General features: G+C 52.7%; 1 protein-coding gene across 8 annotated transcripts; it reads right to left on the bottom strand.

The window, feature by feature from the left end:
• Window positions 1-460: 460 nt before the first annotated feature.
• On the bottom strand, window positions 461-14,643 carry LOC148650445 (histamine H2 receptor-like). 8 transcript variants are annotated; one of them, XM_088604252.1, is made up of 5 exons: window positions 13,700-14,643; window positions 7,644-7,771; window positions 6,092-7,519; window positions 4,407-4,520; window positions 461-1,999 (listed from the first exon to the last, which is right to left on the bottom strand). In XM_088604252.1, the coding sequence occupies exons 3-4, from the start codon at window positions 7,234-7,236 to the stop codon at window positions 4,502-4,504; spliced, it is 1,164 nt and encodes a 387-aa protein (XP_088460378.1). In that variant the 5' UTR covers window positions 7,237-7,519; window positions 7,644-7,771; window positions 13,700-14,643; the 3' UTR covers window positions 461-1,999; window positions 4,407-4,501. The 8 variants fall into 8 exon arrangements, with proteins under 8 accessions (XP_088460378.1, XP_088460384.1, XP_088460383.1 ...); XM_088604258.1 differs by lacking the exon at window positions 7,644-7,771 and having other exon boundaries at window positions 461-1,559; window positions 1,607-1,999; XM_088604257.1 differs by lacking the exon at window positions 7,644-7,771 and having other exon boundaries at window positions 461-1,640; window positions 1,688-1,999.
• Between the last annotated feature and the right edge of the window lie 79 nt (window positions 14,644-14,722).

Raw genomic sequence — 14,722 nt, 5'->3', positions numbered from 1 at the left:
ATCTGCAACCTGGCACCTGTGTGTACAAAGTGTGAACACCGGGTGGCGCTGTTTGTAGCCCCCACTAGCTGTCAGATCGCTAAATTCTGCCTCTTCCTCTGACTCACACTGGTGTTATTTTTGCACACGGCTTGTGCTGATGTGCTGATTTGTATTTAAGTTGTATGTTATTTAACTTTGTTTTTGCTGCTGCTGTTTTGTGTTTGTATTTGTATTTCATTGCGCTTGTGTCCTCCCACATATGATATGAATTGAACACACGGTCTTTAGATATTCATAAATCTCTACATTAGCCAGAGATCGTGCTCTCTAAACAACGTGGAACGTGTCTGTGGCAGATGGGAGAAAACCCTCAGGATCACATGTGGAACATGCAAACTCCACACAAAAGGATTGCTGGTCCAGAATCAAACCCAGGACCTGGGGCTGAGAGGCAGCAGCACTGATCACCACACCAGACCACACATCTGCAAAACTTTATTCTCAGCAAATATAGTACAGAATACAGAGCAAGTGAAACATTACACCCACAAAGTACAAATAATAAATTAAGGTATGCGTTAATTTATCCTAATTTATTAAGGTTACTTTAAGTTAAGTTAAGGTAACAGAAAATAAGATTTTTTGTTCTGTGGTACCTTAGGCCTGAGCAGATTATTTAGTGTGAAACACAGCTCCTGGAGAATCTGGTGTTTGCGTTTTTTTATTCAAGCTGTTACTCATCTAATTAACACCATCTCTGTTAATACATTCAACCAGGTAGGTGCTTTGGAGGTAATTGTACTTTTGTTGAAGTGAATTTTTTCAGCCTGGCAACTTAAGAAAAATCCTTTATATGTCTAATTAGGGAACTGATTAGCTTAATTGTTTAATTGACTACTCAGATTGGACAAAAAACCTGAAGTCACCAGGTACCCCAACAACAGAGTGTGACACCCCTGATTTAAAGGTTGTGTGCGTGGCCAGCCAGACAGAAACCTTGACAGACAGAATCGATACTTCAACAACCCAGTGGAAAATCCAGTGTTCAAGCAACCACAATATATTAATTGCCAGTCCAAGAAAATTTTTAAACACAAACACATTACCTAGAGTTCTTGAAGTGAGTGTATCAGAGAGGGGAGTGTATCAGCGTGCGTAGTCCTTGTTTCATTAAAGTATTTCAGAGTTCTGATCTGATTCGACCTCTGGGCCCTGTGTCTCGTGTCTCTGATTCGACCTCTGGGCCCTGCGTCTCGTGTCTCTGATTCGACCTCTGGGCCCTGTGTCTCGTGTCTCTGATTCGACCTCTGGGCCCTGTGTCTCATGTCTCTGATTCGACCTCTGGGCCCTGTGTCTCACAGCTCTGATTCGACCTCTGGGCCCAGAGTCTCATGTCTCTGATTCGACCTCTGGGCCCTGTGTCTCATGTCTCTGATTCGACCTCTGGGCCCTGTGTCTCACAGCTCTGATTCGACCTCTGGGCCCAGAGTCTCATGGCTCTGATTCGACCTCTGGGCCCTGTGTCTCACAGCTCTGATTCGACCTCTGGGCCCTGTGTCTCATGTCTCTGCTTCGACCTCTGGGCCCTGTGTCTCACAGCTCTGATTCACGTCTCTGATTCGACCTCTGGGCCCTGTGTCTCATGTCTCTGATTCGACCTCTGGGTCTGGTGTCTCACAGCTCTGATTCACGTCTCTGATTCGACCTCTGGGCCCTGCGCCTCATGTCCTGAATCCCGCCTTTTTCTGTCTCTCTCAGAGGAAATCAGCCACAGCCACACTGTCCTGTGATCGTCTGTCCCCTGCTGGCGTCTCCAGACTCAGCGGAGTTTTCTCCACTGTTCAGACATGCCGCGTCCGGTCCCTGCTGTGAATGGATGCTGCTCTCTCGCAGCCTGGCGCCCAGAGCCTGGCAGGATCACTCCAGATTCCCCTCCGCAATGCCTGGCGCCTGGACACAGGGGATCAGTCTCAGAGAGTGAGCAGACCCAGCCCCGTTGAAGCTGATACTGTTGTGTCTTTCAAGAAACAGATGGTTGAGATTTTTGGATCAATTAGCTACTCAAGATCAAACAGGCTGAGTGGGCTGAATGCCCTTCCTTCATTTGTAACCTTATGCTCTTTATGAAAGGAGCTCTTACAGTATATAGAATAAGCACCTACATATATATGCTACATGGCTATTATCGTACACATACAGTACTGGCTCAAGATATAAATATTATTTCCCATGTAGTAATGGTGACTCCTTGAGATGCGCGCAGTGTGAAGGGTTGTTCAATTGCTTATTACATTGCATATTACTGCTAAAAGACAATTAGAGAATAGTATATTCCATAGGAGTGACCCATCCTGTCCAAGCAGGAAAGAATGGCCCAGCACATGGTATGGCTTTTAATTCATTAGCGTGGGAAAGTAATAGCAAACTTGATCCTCATATTTCCTCATATTTTTGACTGTAGGAAAGAAGACTGACTGGTGTATACTTCTTTGCAAGAGGCATGCTTGTTGGTACATGTGGTTCTGGTGCATCACAGGCAGACCTGGTCAATGTGTCAATTCAGACAGCCTCAGGGGTCTACAGGTGGTGGTGGGCAGGTGAGAGTCCAGACTGTGCTGTGGGCTGGGCGGCTGCCACACACCTGTCTGTGAACACCTGGCGAAGCTGCTGCTGTAACACACTCGTGTCTCAGCTGCTGTAGATGAACAGACTTGTTCTTGTGTGTTCTGTGTTATGAGGAGTGCACTGTGAGGAGTGAGTGGAGAGTGCGCTGTGAGGAGTGAGTGGGGAGTGTGAGAGCAGTGTGCTGTGAGGAGTGAGTGGGGAGTGCGCTGTGAGGAGTGAGTGGGGAGTGTGAGAACAGTGTGCTGTGAGGAGTGAGTGGGGAGTGTGAGAGCAGTGTGCTGTGAGGAGTGAGTGGGGAGTGCGCTGTGAGGAGTGAGTGGGGAGTGTGAGAACAGTGTGCTGTGAGGAGTGAGTGGGGAGTGTGAGAGCAGTGCGCTGTGAGGAGTGAGTGGGGAGTGAGAGCAGTGTGCTGTGAGGAGTGAGTGGGGAGTGCGCTGTGAGGAGTGAGTGGGGAGTGTGAGAACAGTGTGCTGTGAGGAGTGAGTGGGGAGTGTGAGAGCAGTGTGCTGTGAGGAGTGAGTGGGGAGTGTGAGAGCAGTGCGCTGTGAGGAGTGAGTGGGGAGTGTGAGAGCAGTGTGCTGTGAGGAGTGAGTGGGGAGTGAGAGCAGTGTGCTGTGAGGAGTGAGTGGGGAGTGTGAGAGCAGTGTGCTGTGAGGAGTGAGTGGGGAGTGTGAGAGCAGTGCGCTGTGAGGAGTGAGTGGGGAGTGTGAGAGCAGTGTGCTGTGAGGAGTAAGTGGGGAGTGCACTGTGAGGAGTGAGTGGGGAGTGTGAGAGCAGTGTGCTGTGAGGAGTGAGTGGGGAGTGTGAGAGCAGTGTGCTGTGAGGAGTGAGTGGGGAGTGTGAGAGCAGTGTGCTGTGAGGAGTGAGTGGGGAGTGTGCTGTGAGGAGTGAGTGGGGAGTGTGAGAGCAGTGTGCTGTGAGGAGTGAGTGGGGAGTGTGAGAGCAGTGTGCTGTGAGGAGTGAGTGGGGAGTGTGAGAGCAGTGTGCTGTGAGGAGTGAGTGGGGAGTGTGCTGTGAGGAGTGAGTGGGGAGTGTGAGAGCAGTGTGCTGTGAGGAGTGAGTGGGGAGTGTGAGAGCAGTGTGCTGTGAGGAGTGAGTGGGGAGTGTGAGAGCAGTGTGCTGTGAGGAGTGAGTGGGGAGTGAGAGCAGTGTGCTGTGAGGAGTGAGTGGGGAGTGCACTGTGAGGAGTGAGTGGGGAGTGTGAGAGCAGTGTGCTGTGAGGAGTGAGTGGGGAGTGTGAGAGCAGTGTGCTGTGAGGAGTGAGTGGGGAGTGCACTGTGAGGAGTGAGTGGGGAGTGTGAGAGCAGTGTACTGTGAGGAGTGAGTGGGGAGTGTGAGAGCAGTGTGCTGTGAGGAGTGAGTGGGGAGTGTGAGAGCAGTGTGCTGTGAGGAGTGAGTGGGGAGTGTGAGAGCAGTGTGCTGTGAGGAGTGAGTGGGGAGTGTGAGAGCAGTGTGCTGTGAGGAGTGAGTGGGGAGTGTGAGAGCAGTGTGCTGTGAGGAGTGAGTGGGGAGTGTGCTGTGAGGAGTGAGTGGGGAGTGTGAGAGCAGTGTGCTGTGAGGAGTGAGTGGGGAGTGTGAGAGCAGTGTGCTGTGAGGAGTGAGTGGGGAGTGTGCTGTGAGGAGTGAGTGGGGAGTGTGAGAGCAGTGTGCTGTGAGGAGTGAGTGGGGAGTGTGAGAGCAGTGTGCTGTGAGGAGTGAGTGGGGAGTGTGAGAGCAGTGTGCTGTGAGGAGTGAGTGGGGAGTGTGCTGTGAGGAGTGAGTGGGGAGTGTGAGAGCAGTGTGCTGTGAGGAGTGCTCACCGCCAGCCCCTGCTGGTTTCCTCCCGCTCCTCTGGGAGCTCCTCGCTCTGCCACGCCGGAGGGGCCGGGGCTCCGGGCTGCTGGGCGCCGCGCCTCTACGGGAGGGACCCCGAGCTGCAACACACAGAGCAGGGGGCGGGCGAGGGTGTCACGGAGCGCTCCTCCAGGACCCGGAGAGGAGTGAGAAAACACGGGGAAAACGGCGAGGACAGGACACGGACTGGAAGGAAAACAGGGGGCGTGTCCAAGGTGCGCTGGTGTTCGGGGAGGGGGTCCAAGGCACACTAGTCCAAGGGAGTCCGTGAGAATTTCCAGAGTGAAGCCAAAGTCCAAAACCAGGTGAACCATCCCGACAAAGACTAACGGAGTTAAAAGCCGGAGCGGGATCCGGCGAGGGGGCGGGGGAATGAAAGGGGGGTAACGCGAGCAGACACTCCCAGCCCTGGACGCAGATGGTCAGGATGGCGGGGAAAAGGCCAGCCTTCGGACAACCCGGAAAACAGGCAAGCCTTGTGGCGTCCATCTGCCAATACTGAGCCTGGGACAGTGGGAGCGTCTGGCTTTTAAAGGGGAGACTGGAGCAGGAGGCCGGTGCAGGAGATCGGGTACAATGCGAACGAGCCGGAGGGCCCTTAAGGGGGAGGGATTCGAATCGTGACAGAGGGGTGATCGGCACAGCTCCGCCCCGGACACCCCCAGACACACACACACAGGGCGGCGGAGCGCCGCACCGACATCTCGGCTTGCGCTGGGAAGCCGCTGGCTCTCATGTGCGCCGGCGCTGCCTGGCGGCACCGTTCCCTGATCCCCTCCGCTCTGACAGCTGCGCTCCTTGGTTTTCTCAAGCCCAGGCGGCAGTGACCCACGCTTGGGAGTCGCTCATTTTTCAGACACGGCTGTCATCTGCACGTTGTGACTTTCCCCTGAAGCACCGCACCGCGTCTAGGGCCTTCTAGCGCTGCCTCAGCCCTTCTGGCGACCCTCCCAGAGAGGAATTCTCCTGCTGCTTGGAGGTGCTCCAACAACCCCCTGAGCCTCCTGATCTGGCAGGGGACAGCTGTGCACCCAGAACCCAACCCCACAGCCCAGACGGGCAAGGATGCGGTGGTGCTGTCCCAGGACAGACGGCTCTTGGGTTGGGTACTGAAAAGAGCACTAAAGCAAAGGTGCAAACTTCTGAGGACTAATCAGGCACCTAAGGGCCACTTCAGTCCTGGATGATGAATTTACTGAGCCCAGTGAGGACTGAGGTCAGGAAGTGGAGCTGTGTCAGAGGGGCGGAGTCTGAGAGGCAGGGCCGGCTGGAGCTGTGTAAGAGGGGCGGAGTCTGAGAGGCAGGGCCTGTTGGAGCTGTGTAAGAGGGGCGGAGTCTGAGAGGCAGGGCCGGCTGGAGCTGTGTAAGAGGGGCGGAGTCTGAGAGGCAGGGCCTGTTGGAGCTGTGTAAGAGGGGCGGAGTCTGAGAGGCAGGGCCTGTTGGAGCTGTGTAAGAGGGGCGGAGTCTGAGAGGCAGGGCCTGTTGGAGCTGTGTAAGAGGGGCGGAGTCTGAGAGACGGCCTGTTGGAGCTGTGTAAGAGGGGCGGAGTCTGAGAGGCAGGATCTGTTGGTGTAGAAGGGGCGGGGCCTGAGGGGCGGAGGTGTGAGGGGTGTGGCATGATGTGGTGTTGCTCCAGGGGCGGGGTCCTTACCTGTCCCTGCTGGCGATGGCGTTGCCGTTCCTCTCTTGGAGCATGAGGCCACTCTCCTCCGTCAGGCCCTCCTTGCAGCCTGGACTGTGACCTTGCAAGTTGCCCCACAGCGGGTCTGCCTGGCCATGCGGCGGGTGGGACACAGCGGGGGCCGGGGCCACCCGCCGGCAGCGCAGCAGGCGGCCATAGGCGTTGCGGAAGTCGCGGTTCAAGGCGGCGTACAGGATGGGGTTGATGGCGGAGTTGACGTAGCCCAGCCAGAGCACGATGGTGTAGGCGGTCTTGGGCACGCTGCCCTCCCGCAGCCCCATGATGGTGAACAAGGTGAAGTAGGGGAACCAGCAGACGATGAAGGCCCCCAGGACCGCAGCCAGCGTGACGGTGGCCTTGTGCTCGCGGACGGCGGGTGGGGGGCCGTGCGCCGCGAGGGGGGAGGAGGAGGAGGCGGCGGCGGCGCAGCAGGAAGTGGCGATGTTGATGCGCTTGGCCTGCTCCCGCGCGATCTTGAAGATGCGGTAGTAGGTGGCGCACATGACCGCCAGGGGCAGGTAGAAGGTGCCGAAAGCGTCCACCAGCACGTAGCCGCGGTTCAGCTCGAAGCGGCATTCGTCCTGCGGGTCGCCCCGGCCCTTGTTCTGCACGCTGAAGTCGGGCGTGTTCCAGCCCAGGTGGATGGGCAGGAAGGACACCATGAGCGACACGGCCCAGATCAGGGTGATGACGGCGGCCACGCGGCCCGGCGTGACCAGGGCGGAGTAGCGCAGCGGCGCGGTGACGGCGAAGTAGCGGTCCAGGCTGATGATGAAGAGGTTGAGGATGGAGGCGGTGCACAGCATGACGTCCAGGCTGATGTAGATGTTGCAGAAGGTGGCGCCGAAGGGCCAGTCGCCGTTCAGCTCCTGCACGGCGGAGAAGGGCAGCACCAGCAGCCCCAGCAGCAGGTCGGTCACGGCCAGCGACACGATGAAGCAGTTGGTGACGCTGCGCAGCTTGCGGCTCACGCCCACCGCCAGGAACACCACCACGTTGCCGCAGACGGTCAGGCCGATGATCGCCGCCAGCACCACGGACAGCAGCAGCGTGGAGAGCATGGAGTGGCCAGGAGGGGGCGCCCCAGAGCAGCTACTGTTGTGGCTACAGTCCATACTCCCCTGACCGCGCCGCTGGCACAGACATGGGGCTGCTGGCGCTCCTGGACCTGGAACAGCCTGAGAAGAGCAGCAGGCCTCCACAAGGCCTGAAAACTCACCAGGACGCTGAGTGACTTCACCGGCAATCGTGAGGCTTGCAGGTGTGGAGGAAGTAGGAAGCGGGGGGGCGGCAGAGCGTTTGTCAGGTTGCTGCAGAGGCGACAGACCTGCTCCTGGGAGACAGGGGGCGCTCTTGTCAGCCTCCCAGCTCCTGCAGACTTCCCCACGGCTGCCGGACCTGTTGATAATAACAGAGGGATACAGTAGGTGTCGTGCTGGGCTGACAGGATGGGAGAGGAACTCGGAAGCAAAGAAGGAAGAAGGACACAGGGCCTCGCTGTAATGTTAATATGGTGTGTTACCATTATTGTCACTATCCAGCCATCTGCCAATACAGGGTCAGGGTGGAGCCAGAGACTATCCCAGAAGGCAACAGGCACTAGGCAGGGTGCACCTGGACATCACAGACTGGGGGAAGAAGCTGGAGCACCTAGAGGATACCCACACAAACAGTAGGATAACATACACACTCCACACAGACAGAACAGCCAGAATTGAACCCAGAGCCACAGTGCTGCAAGGCAGCAATGCCAACTACTGTTCCACTGTGCTGCCTATATTACTCTTATTATTACAAACTTTAAAAAAATATATATTTTAATAATTCACTTTTACATTTTGAAATTTTAATAATTAAAATAAGTTCAAAATGACTGTCGGACAGAAATGGAAAGCACTGGACATGCAACTGAGTATAAGGGCACAAGACACGCTTCTTTACACAAAGGGTGGTGGGAGCATGGAACAAGCAGCCCACCAATGTTATTGCAGCCGATACCCTGGCTTTTTTCAAGAAAACAGAGCACACAGCAAGCCTCCTCTCGCCTGTGACCAGCATTGTGCGCTGAACACACCTCCGCTGAAAGTCTCTTCCGGTGGGCAAGCAGTCAGGCTCCCACCCTCTCTCAGCTCCTTACAGCACCTGCAGACCTGCCTGCTTGGGGGGTCAGACTGTTTGTTCTGGCAAAAGTCAACACATTTAAAACCCCCGGGAGCTGTTTTCACCAGCCTGTTCCTGTCCTGCAAGGAGACTGTCACAGTGCAAACAGATCTTGGCTGAAGCAGAAGGAAAAAGTAATCCTCTAATTTATTTGCTCAGTTAATCAGCCGAAACAAGTCCCACATTAATGGAAACTTTGGCATCACCTCAGCGACACCGATTACTAATAATATGACTTTCAAATCATTTTTTTAAATCCAGTCGTTCCTTCTTCAGTGACAAGGGTTTCACGTCTTTAAAAACCTTAAAACCTGGTTGTTATAAGGTGACCCCAAAAGCGTGCAGGAGTAGGGCGAGATAGAGAGAGGGTGAGTCAAGAGCTGAGCCCAACAAAGAGCCCTCTGAGCCAGCTGGTCCTGAGGCTCACTGGCCCAAGCCACACCAACACCAGCCAGCCTCAGGACAGCACTGCTAGAGCACCACAACTCAGACCCAAGCGAGTCACAGCACAGATCAAACAATATCTCACACACTGGGACACACACACACAGTCTCAGCATAAACTGGAATGCTGCAGAATCCTAAACAGAAAATACACACTAGCCAAATATCTAACTAAGATAAATAACAGCAAACAGGAACAGACCCTGACGAAGTACAGGCTCATTGAGCACAGCCTGGCCATAGAAACTGGGCGACACAGGGAGACCTGGCTGCCCAGAGAGGACAGGCTGTGCTCCCACTGCCAGCGGGGAGAAATAGAGACAGAGGTGCACTTCCTACTGAACTGCGACAAATATTCTGATTTTAGAGAAACAGTCTTCCCCAAATTTACACAGCTAATCCCGGAATCCCAAAATCCCACACCTGCCAGAATCACAACAGGTCCCAGTCCTACTGGGAGAGGGAGGAGGGAACTCAGTTGAACTGGCAGCCCAGTATGTGACCTCCTGTCACAGCCTGAGGAAAAGTGAGTCTGTTTCCCAGTAATGCTCCATATGTCTATATGTAAACATTTAATGATTGTGTCTTTATTGTAATTGTCTGTAAATGTAGATTTGTTTTCGTTTTATTTTAATTGTATTTGTGTTGCAACACTGATTTGGCTCATCGGTCATGCCAGTAAAGCACCTTGAATTGAATTGAATTGAGAAGACAGATCTGTCACCCATGCAAGGCTGTGTGGAACGAATCTCTCCCCGTCCGCGTGCAGCATGCTGAAAGGTAAGAGGAGCGGGCTGCTTTTGCTTTGGTCTGAATTAGAAAGGCAAACAGAAAGAAGCTTGTTCAATTCTTCCAGGAGATCAAGGGCAGATAAGATAGCAGAAGTAACGCCCCTGTAACACTTTCCACAGCAGTACTCACAAGAGGACACATTCTTACCAAGGTCAGGAAACAGCAGCACAGCAAGCTGGAGACTGTTCACCCCAGCTGTATTCCCATCAACTATATCTCCTTCACCTGTAATCACTGCACCTGTATCCCCTTCACCTTTAATCACTGCACCTGTATCCCCTTCACCTGTAATCACTGCACCTGTATCTCCTCACCTGTAATCACTGCACCTGTATCCTCTTCACCTGTAATCACTGCACCTGTATCCCCTTCACCTGTAATCACTGCACCTGTATCCTCTTCACCTGTAATCACTGCACCTGTATCCTCTTCACCTGTAATCACTGCACCTGTATCCCCTTCACCTGTAATCACTGCACCTGTATCCTCTTCACCTGTAATCACTGCACCTGTATCCTCTTCACCTGTAATCACTGCACCTGTATCCCCTTCACCTGTAATCACTGCACCTGTATCCCCTTCACCTGTAATCACTGCACCTGTATCCCCTTCACCTGTAATCACTGCACCTGTATCCTCTTCACCTGTAATCACTGCACCTGTATCCCCTCACCTGTAATCACTGCACCTGTATCCTCTTCACCTGTAATCACTGCAACTGTATCTCCTCACCTGTAATCACTGCACCTGTATCCCCTTCACCTGTAATCACTGCACCTGTATCTCCTCATCTGTAATCACTGCACCTGTATCCCTTCACCTGTAATCACTGCACCTGTATCCTCTTCACCTGTAATCACTGCACCTGTATCTCCTTCACCTGTAATCACTGCAACTGTATCTCCTCAACTGTAATCACTGCACCTGTATCTCCTCACCTGTTATCACTGCACCTGTATCCCTTCACCTGTAATCACTGCACCTGTATCCCCTCATCTGTAATCACTGCACCTGTATCTCCTCACCTGTAATCACTGCACCTGTATCGTCTTCACCTTTAATCACTGCACCTGTATCCTCTTCACCTGTAATCACTGCACCTGTATCTCCTCACCTGTAATCACTGCACCTGTATCTCCTCATCTGTAATCACTGCACCTGTATCCCCTTCACCTGTAATCACTGCACCTGTATCTCCTCACCTGTAATCACTGCACCTGTATCCCCTTCACCTGTAATCACTGCACCTGTATCTCCTCACCTGTAATCACTGCACCTGTATCCTCTTCACCTTTAATCACTGCACCTGTATCCTCTTCACCTGTAATCACTGCACCTGTATCCCCTCATCTGTAATCACTGCACCTGTATCTCCTCACCTGTAATCACTGCACCTGTATCCCTTCACCTGTAATCACTGCACCTGTATCCCCTCATCTGTAATCACTGCACCTGTATCCCTTCACCTGTAATCACTGCACCTGTATCTCCTCACCTGTAATCACTGCACCTGTATCCTCTTCACCTTTAATCACTGCACCTGTAGCCTCTTCACCTGTAATCACTGCACCTGTATCCCCTCATCTGTAATCACTGCACCTGTATCCCTTCACCTGTAATCACTGCACCTGTATCCCCTTCACCTGTAATCACTGCACCTGTATCCTCTTCACCTGTAATCACTGCAACTGTATCTCCTCACCTGTAATCACTGCACCTGTATCCCTTCACCTGTAATCACTGCACCTGTATCTCCTCATCTGTAATCACTGCACCTGTATCTCCTCACCTGTAATCACTGCACCTGTATCCCCTTCACCTGTAATCACTGCACCTGTATCCCTTCACCTGTAATCACTGCACCTGTATCCCCTTCACCTGTAATCACTGCACCTGTATCCTCTTCACCTGTAATCACTGCACCTGTATCCCTTCACCTGTAATCACTGCACCTGTATCCCCTTCACCTGTAATCACTGCACCTGTATCCTCTTCACCTGTAATCACTGCACCTGTATCTCCTTCACCTTTAATCACTGCAACTGTATCTCCTTCACCTGTAATCACTGCACCTGTATCCCTTCACCTTTAATCACTGCAACTGTATCTCCTTCACCTGTAATCACTGCACCTGTATCCCTTCACCTGTAATCACTGCACCTGTATCTCCTTCACCTTTAATCACTGCACCTGTATCCCCTTCACCTGTATTCCCTTCACCTGTAATCACTGCACCTGTATCTCCTCACCTGTAATCACTGCACCTGTATCTCCTCACCTGTAATCACTGCACCTGTATCCTCTTCACCTGTAGTCACTGCACCTGTATCTCCTTCACCTTTAATCACTGCACCTGTATCCTCTTCACCTGTAATCACTGCACCTGTATCCCCTCATCTGTAATCACTGCACCTGTATCCCCTCATCTGTAATCACTGCACCTGTATCTCCTTCACCTGTAATCACTGCACCTGTATCTCCTCACCTGTAATCACTGCACCTGTATCTCCTTCACCTGTAATCACTGCACCTGTATGTCCTCATCTGTAATCACTGCACCTGTATCCCCTCATCTGTAATCACTGCACCTGTATCTCCTCACCTGTAATCACTGCACCTGTATCCTCTTCACCTGTAATCACTGCACCTGTATCCCTTCACCTGTAATCACTGCACCTGTATCCCCTCATCTGTAATCACTGCACCTGTATCTCCTTCACCTGTAATCACTGCACCTGTATCTCCTTCACCTGTAATCACTGCACCTGTATGTCCTCATCTGTAATCACTGCACCTGTATCCCCTCATCTGTAATCACTGCACCTGTATCTCCTCATCTGTAATCACTGCACCTGTATCTCCTTCACCTGTAATCACTGCACCTGTATCCCCTCATCTGTAATCACTGCACCTGTATCCCCTTCACCTGTAATCACTGCACCTGTATCTCCTCATCTGTAATCACTGCACCTGTATCTTCTTCACCTGTAATCACTGCACCTGTATCCCCTCACCTGTAATCACTGCACCTGTATCCCTTCACCTGTAATCACTGCACCTGTATCCCCTCACCTGTAATCACTGCACCTGTATCTCCTTCACCTGTAATCACTGCACCTGTGTCTCCTCATCTGTAATCACTGCACCTGTATCCCTTCACCTGTAAGGATGGGTGAGGATGACAGAGACAGTGTGAAGGGGTGATAGAGGCTCTGTGTGAAGGGGTGAGGATGACAGAGACAGTGTGAAGGGGTGAGGATGACAGAGACAGTGTGAAGGGGTGACAGGGGCTCTGTGTGAAGGGGTGGAGATGACAGAGACAGTGTGAAAAGTGATGCACTGTGCCATGCAGACTACATGAATTTTCTGCCTCTGTTGTTGGCCTATAATGCTTCAGAAATCCTTGTTGCCCATTAATGAGGACCTTTGGTGCAGTAAATTGCTTTCTCTAAGGAAGCAATGAGCAGAAATTGCAGAAGCAGGGAATAAGGGAAATAACAGTTTCCCTGGTTTAAGTTCCACAATGTGATTGACCTTGCTGGTCAGTGGGGCTGTGAGTACAGTCAGTAGGGCTGTGTTCAGGGTGGTCAGTAGGGCTGTGTTCAGGGCGATCTGTAGGACTGTGAGTAAAGTCAGTAGGGCTGTGTTCAGGATGTTTAGTAGGGCTGTAAGTACAGTAGGTAGGGTGTGTATAGGTGTGTGTTGGTGTATATCAGTATACGTGTCAGTGTGTATGTTGGTGTGTGTCAGTATAAACAGGAGTGTGTGTCAGTGTGTGATGGTGTGTGTTGGAGTGTGTTGGTGTGTGTCAGTCAGTATAAACAGGAGAGTGTGTCTGTGTGTGTCGGTGCGTATTGGTGTGTGTCAGTGTGTGTTGGTGTGTGTTGGGCTGTGTGATTCAGTATGAACAGGAGTGTATATCAGTGTGTGTTAGTGTGTGTCAGTGTGTGTTGGTGTGTGTCAGTGTATGCTGGTGTGTATCAGTGTGTGTGTTGGTGTGTGTCAGTCACTATAAACAGGAGTGTGTGTCAGTGTGTGTTGGTGTGTGTCAGTATAAACAGTAGCGTGTCAGTGTGTGTGCTGGTCTTTGTCAGTGTGTGTTGGTGTGCATGTCTGTGTACATGTGTCTGTTTGCTTCTCTTACAGAGGGCCGGAGTGTCTTTTGAGACCGTGCATACTTACTGATTGTGCGTTTGGGCGGGTTTCTTTGTGGACTAGACTGTGTGAGTCCGCGAGAGGAGGACAAAAGCGAAGTTGGAATGAGCCGCCCCCACACACAGACCCATTCAGCAGTTTCCCTTGTTGCTGTCGCTCGTTACTCACTCCATGACAGACAGAAACTTCTGCTTTCAGGAAAAACATGCTGGTGTCTGAAAGCAGAATGGGCCTTCTGAAGAACAAACAGAAAAACGATCCCTTTTTTCAGTCCCCGCTCCCTGGACTCTCTCTCCTTCTGCCTCCTACCCCTCCTTTCCACATCCCTGGTCACCGCACAGCAAATTCACTCAGCACAAACTCACCGACAATCTGTCCCTCCTGTGTCCAGCAGTGTGGCTGTCCTGTGTCCTCCCAGTATCCAGTGATTTCTCACTCCTGTGTCTAGCAGACTGTCCCTCCTGTATCCAGTGGTTTCTCACTCCTCTGTCCTATAGCTTGTACCTCCTGTGTCCAGAAGACTGTCCCACCTGTGTTCAGCAGTGTGTTTCCCTCTGTATCCAGCGGCGTGTCCCTCCTGTGTTCAGTGGTGTCTCTTTCCTGTGTTCAGCAGTGTGCCCCTCCTGCGTCTAGTGGTGTCTCACTCCTGCGTCTAGTGGTGTCTCACTCCTGTGTCCAGCAGAGTCTCACTCCTGTGCCCAGTGGTGTATCCCTCTCCTGTGTCCAGTGGAGTCTCAATGCTGTGTCCAGCGGGGTGTCCCTCCTGTGTCCAGTGGAGTCTCAATGCTGTGTCCAGCGGGCTGTCCCTCCTGTGTCCAGCAGCACGTGAGGCTCAAGCAGTCCTGGCCTGCTGGCTGTCCTCAGTGCTGCCCGCCCCTAATGGACCCCGGTCCCCTCGTCAAGAGCACACTGGCACAGCGCTGGCTGAAGGACACTTTCCTCGCAGCGGCTGAACTGCGCGGAGCTCGGAGAGAGTGTGTGAGAGTGTGTGTCTCGCAGGCCCAGCCCTCCCCCTCCCCTCAGTCCCTCCCCTCAGCCCGAGTCGCGATC

Source organism: Lepisosteus platostomus, chromosome 13, assembly GCF_059453375.1.
Source record: "Lepisosteus platostomus isolate fLepPlt1 chromosome 13, fLepPlt1.hap1, whole genome shotgun sequence".
Classification (NCBI taxonomy): domain Eukaryota; kingdom Metazoa; phylum Chordata; class Actinopteri; order Semionotiformes; family Lepisosteidae; genus Lepisosteus; species Lepisosteus platostomus.
Note: the sequence above shows the minus strand (reverse complement) of the source record. Positions and strands in the feature narration are given on the sequence as shown.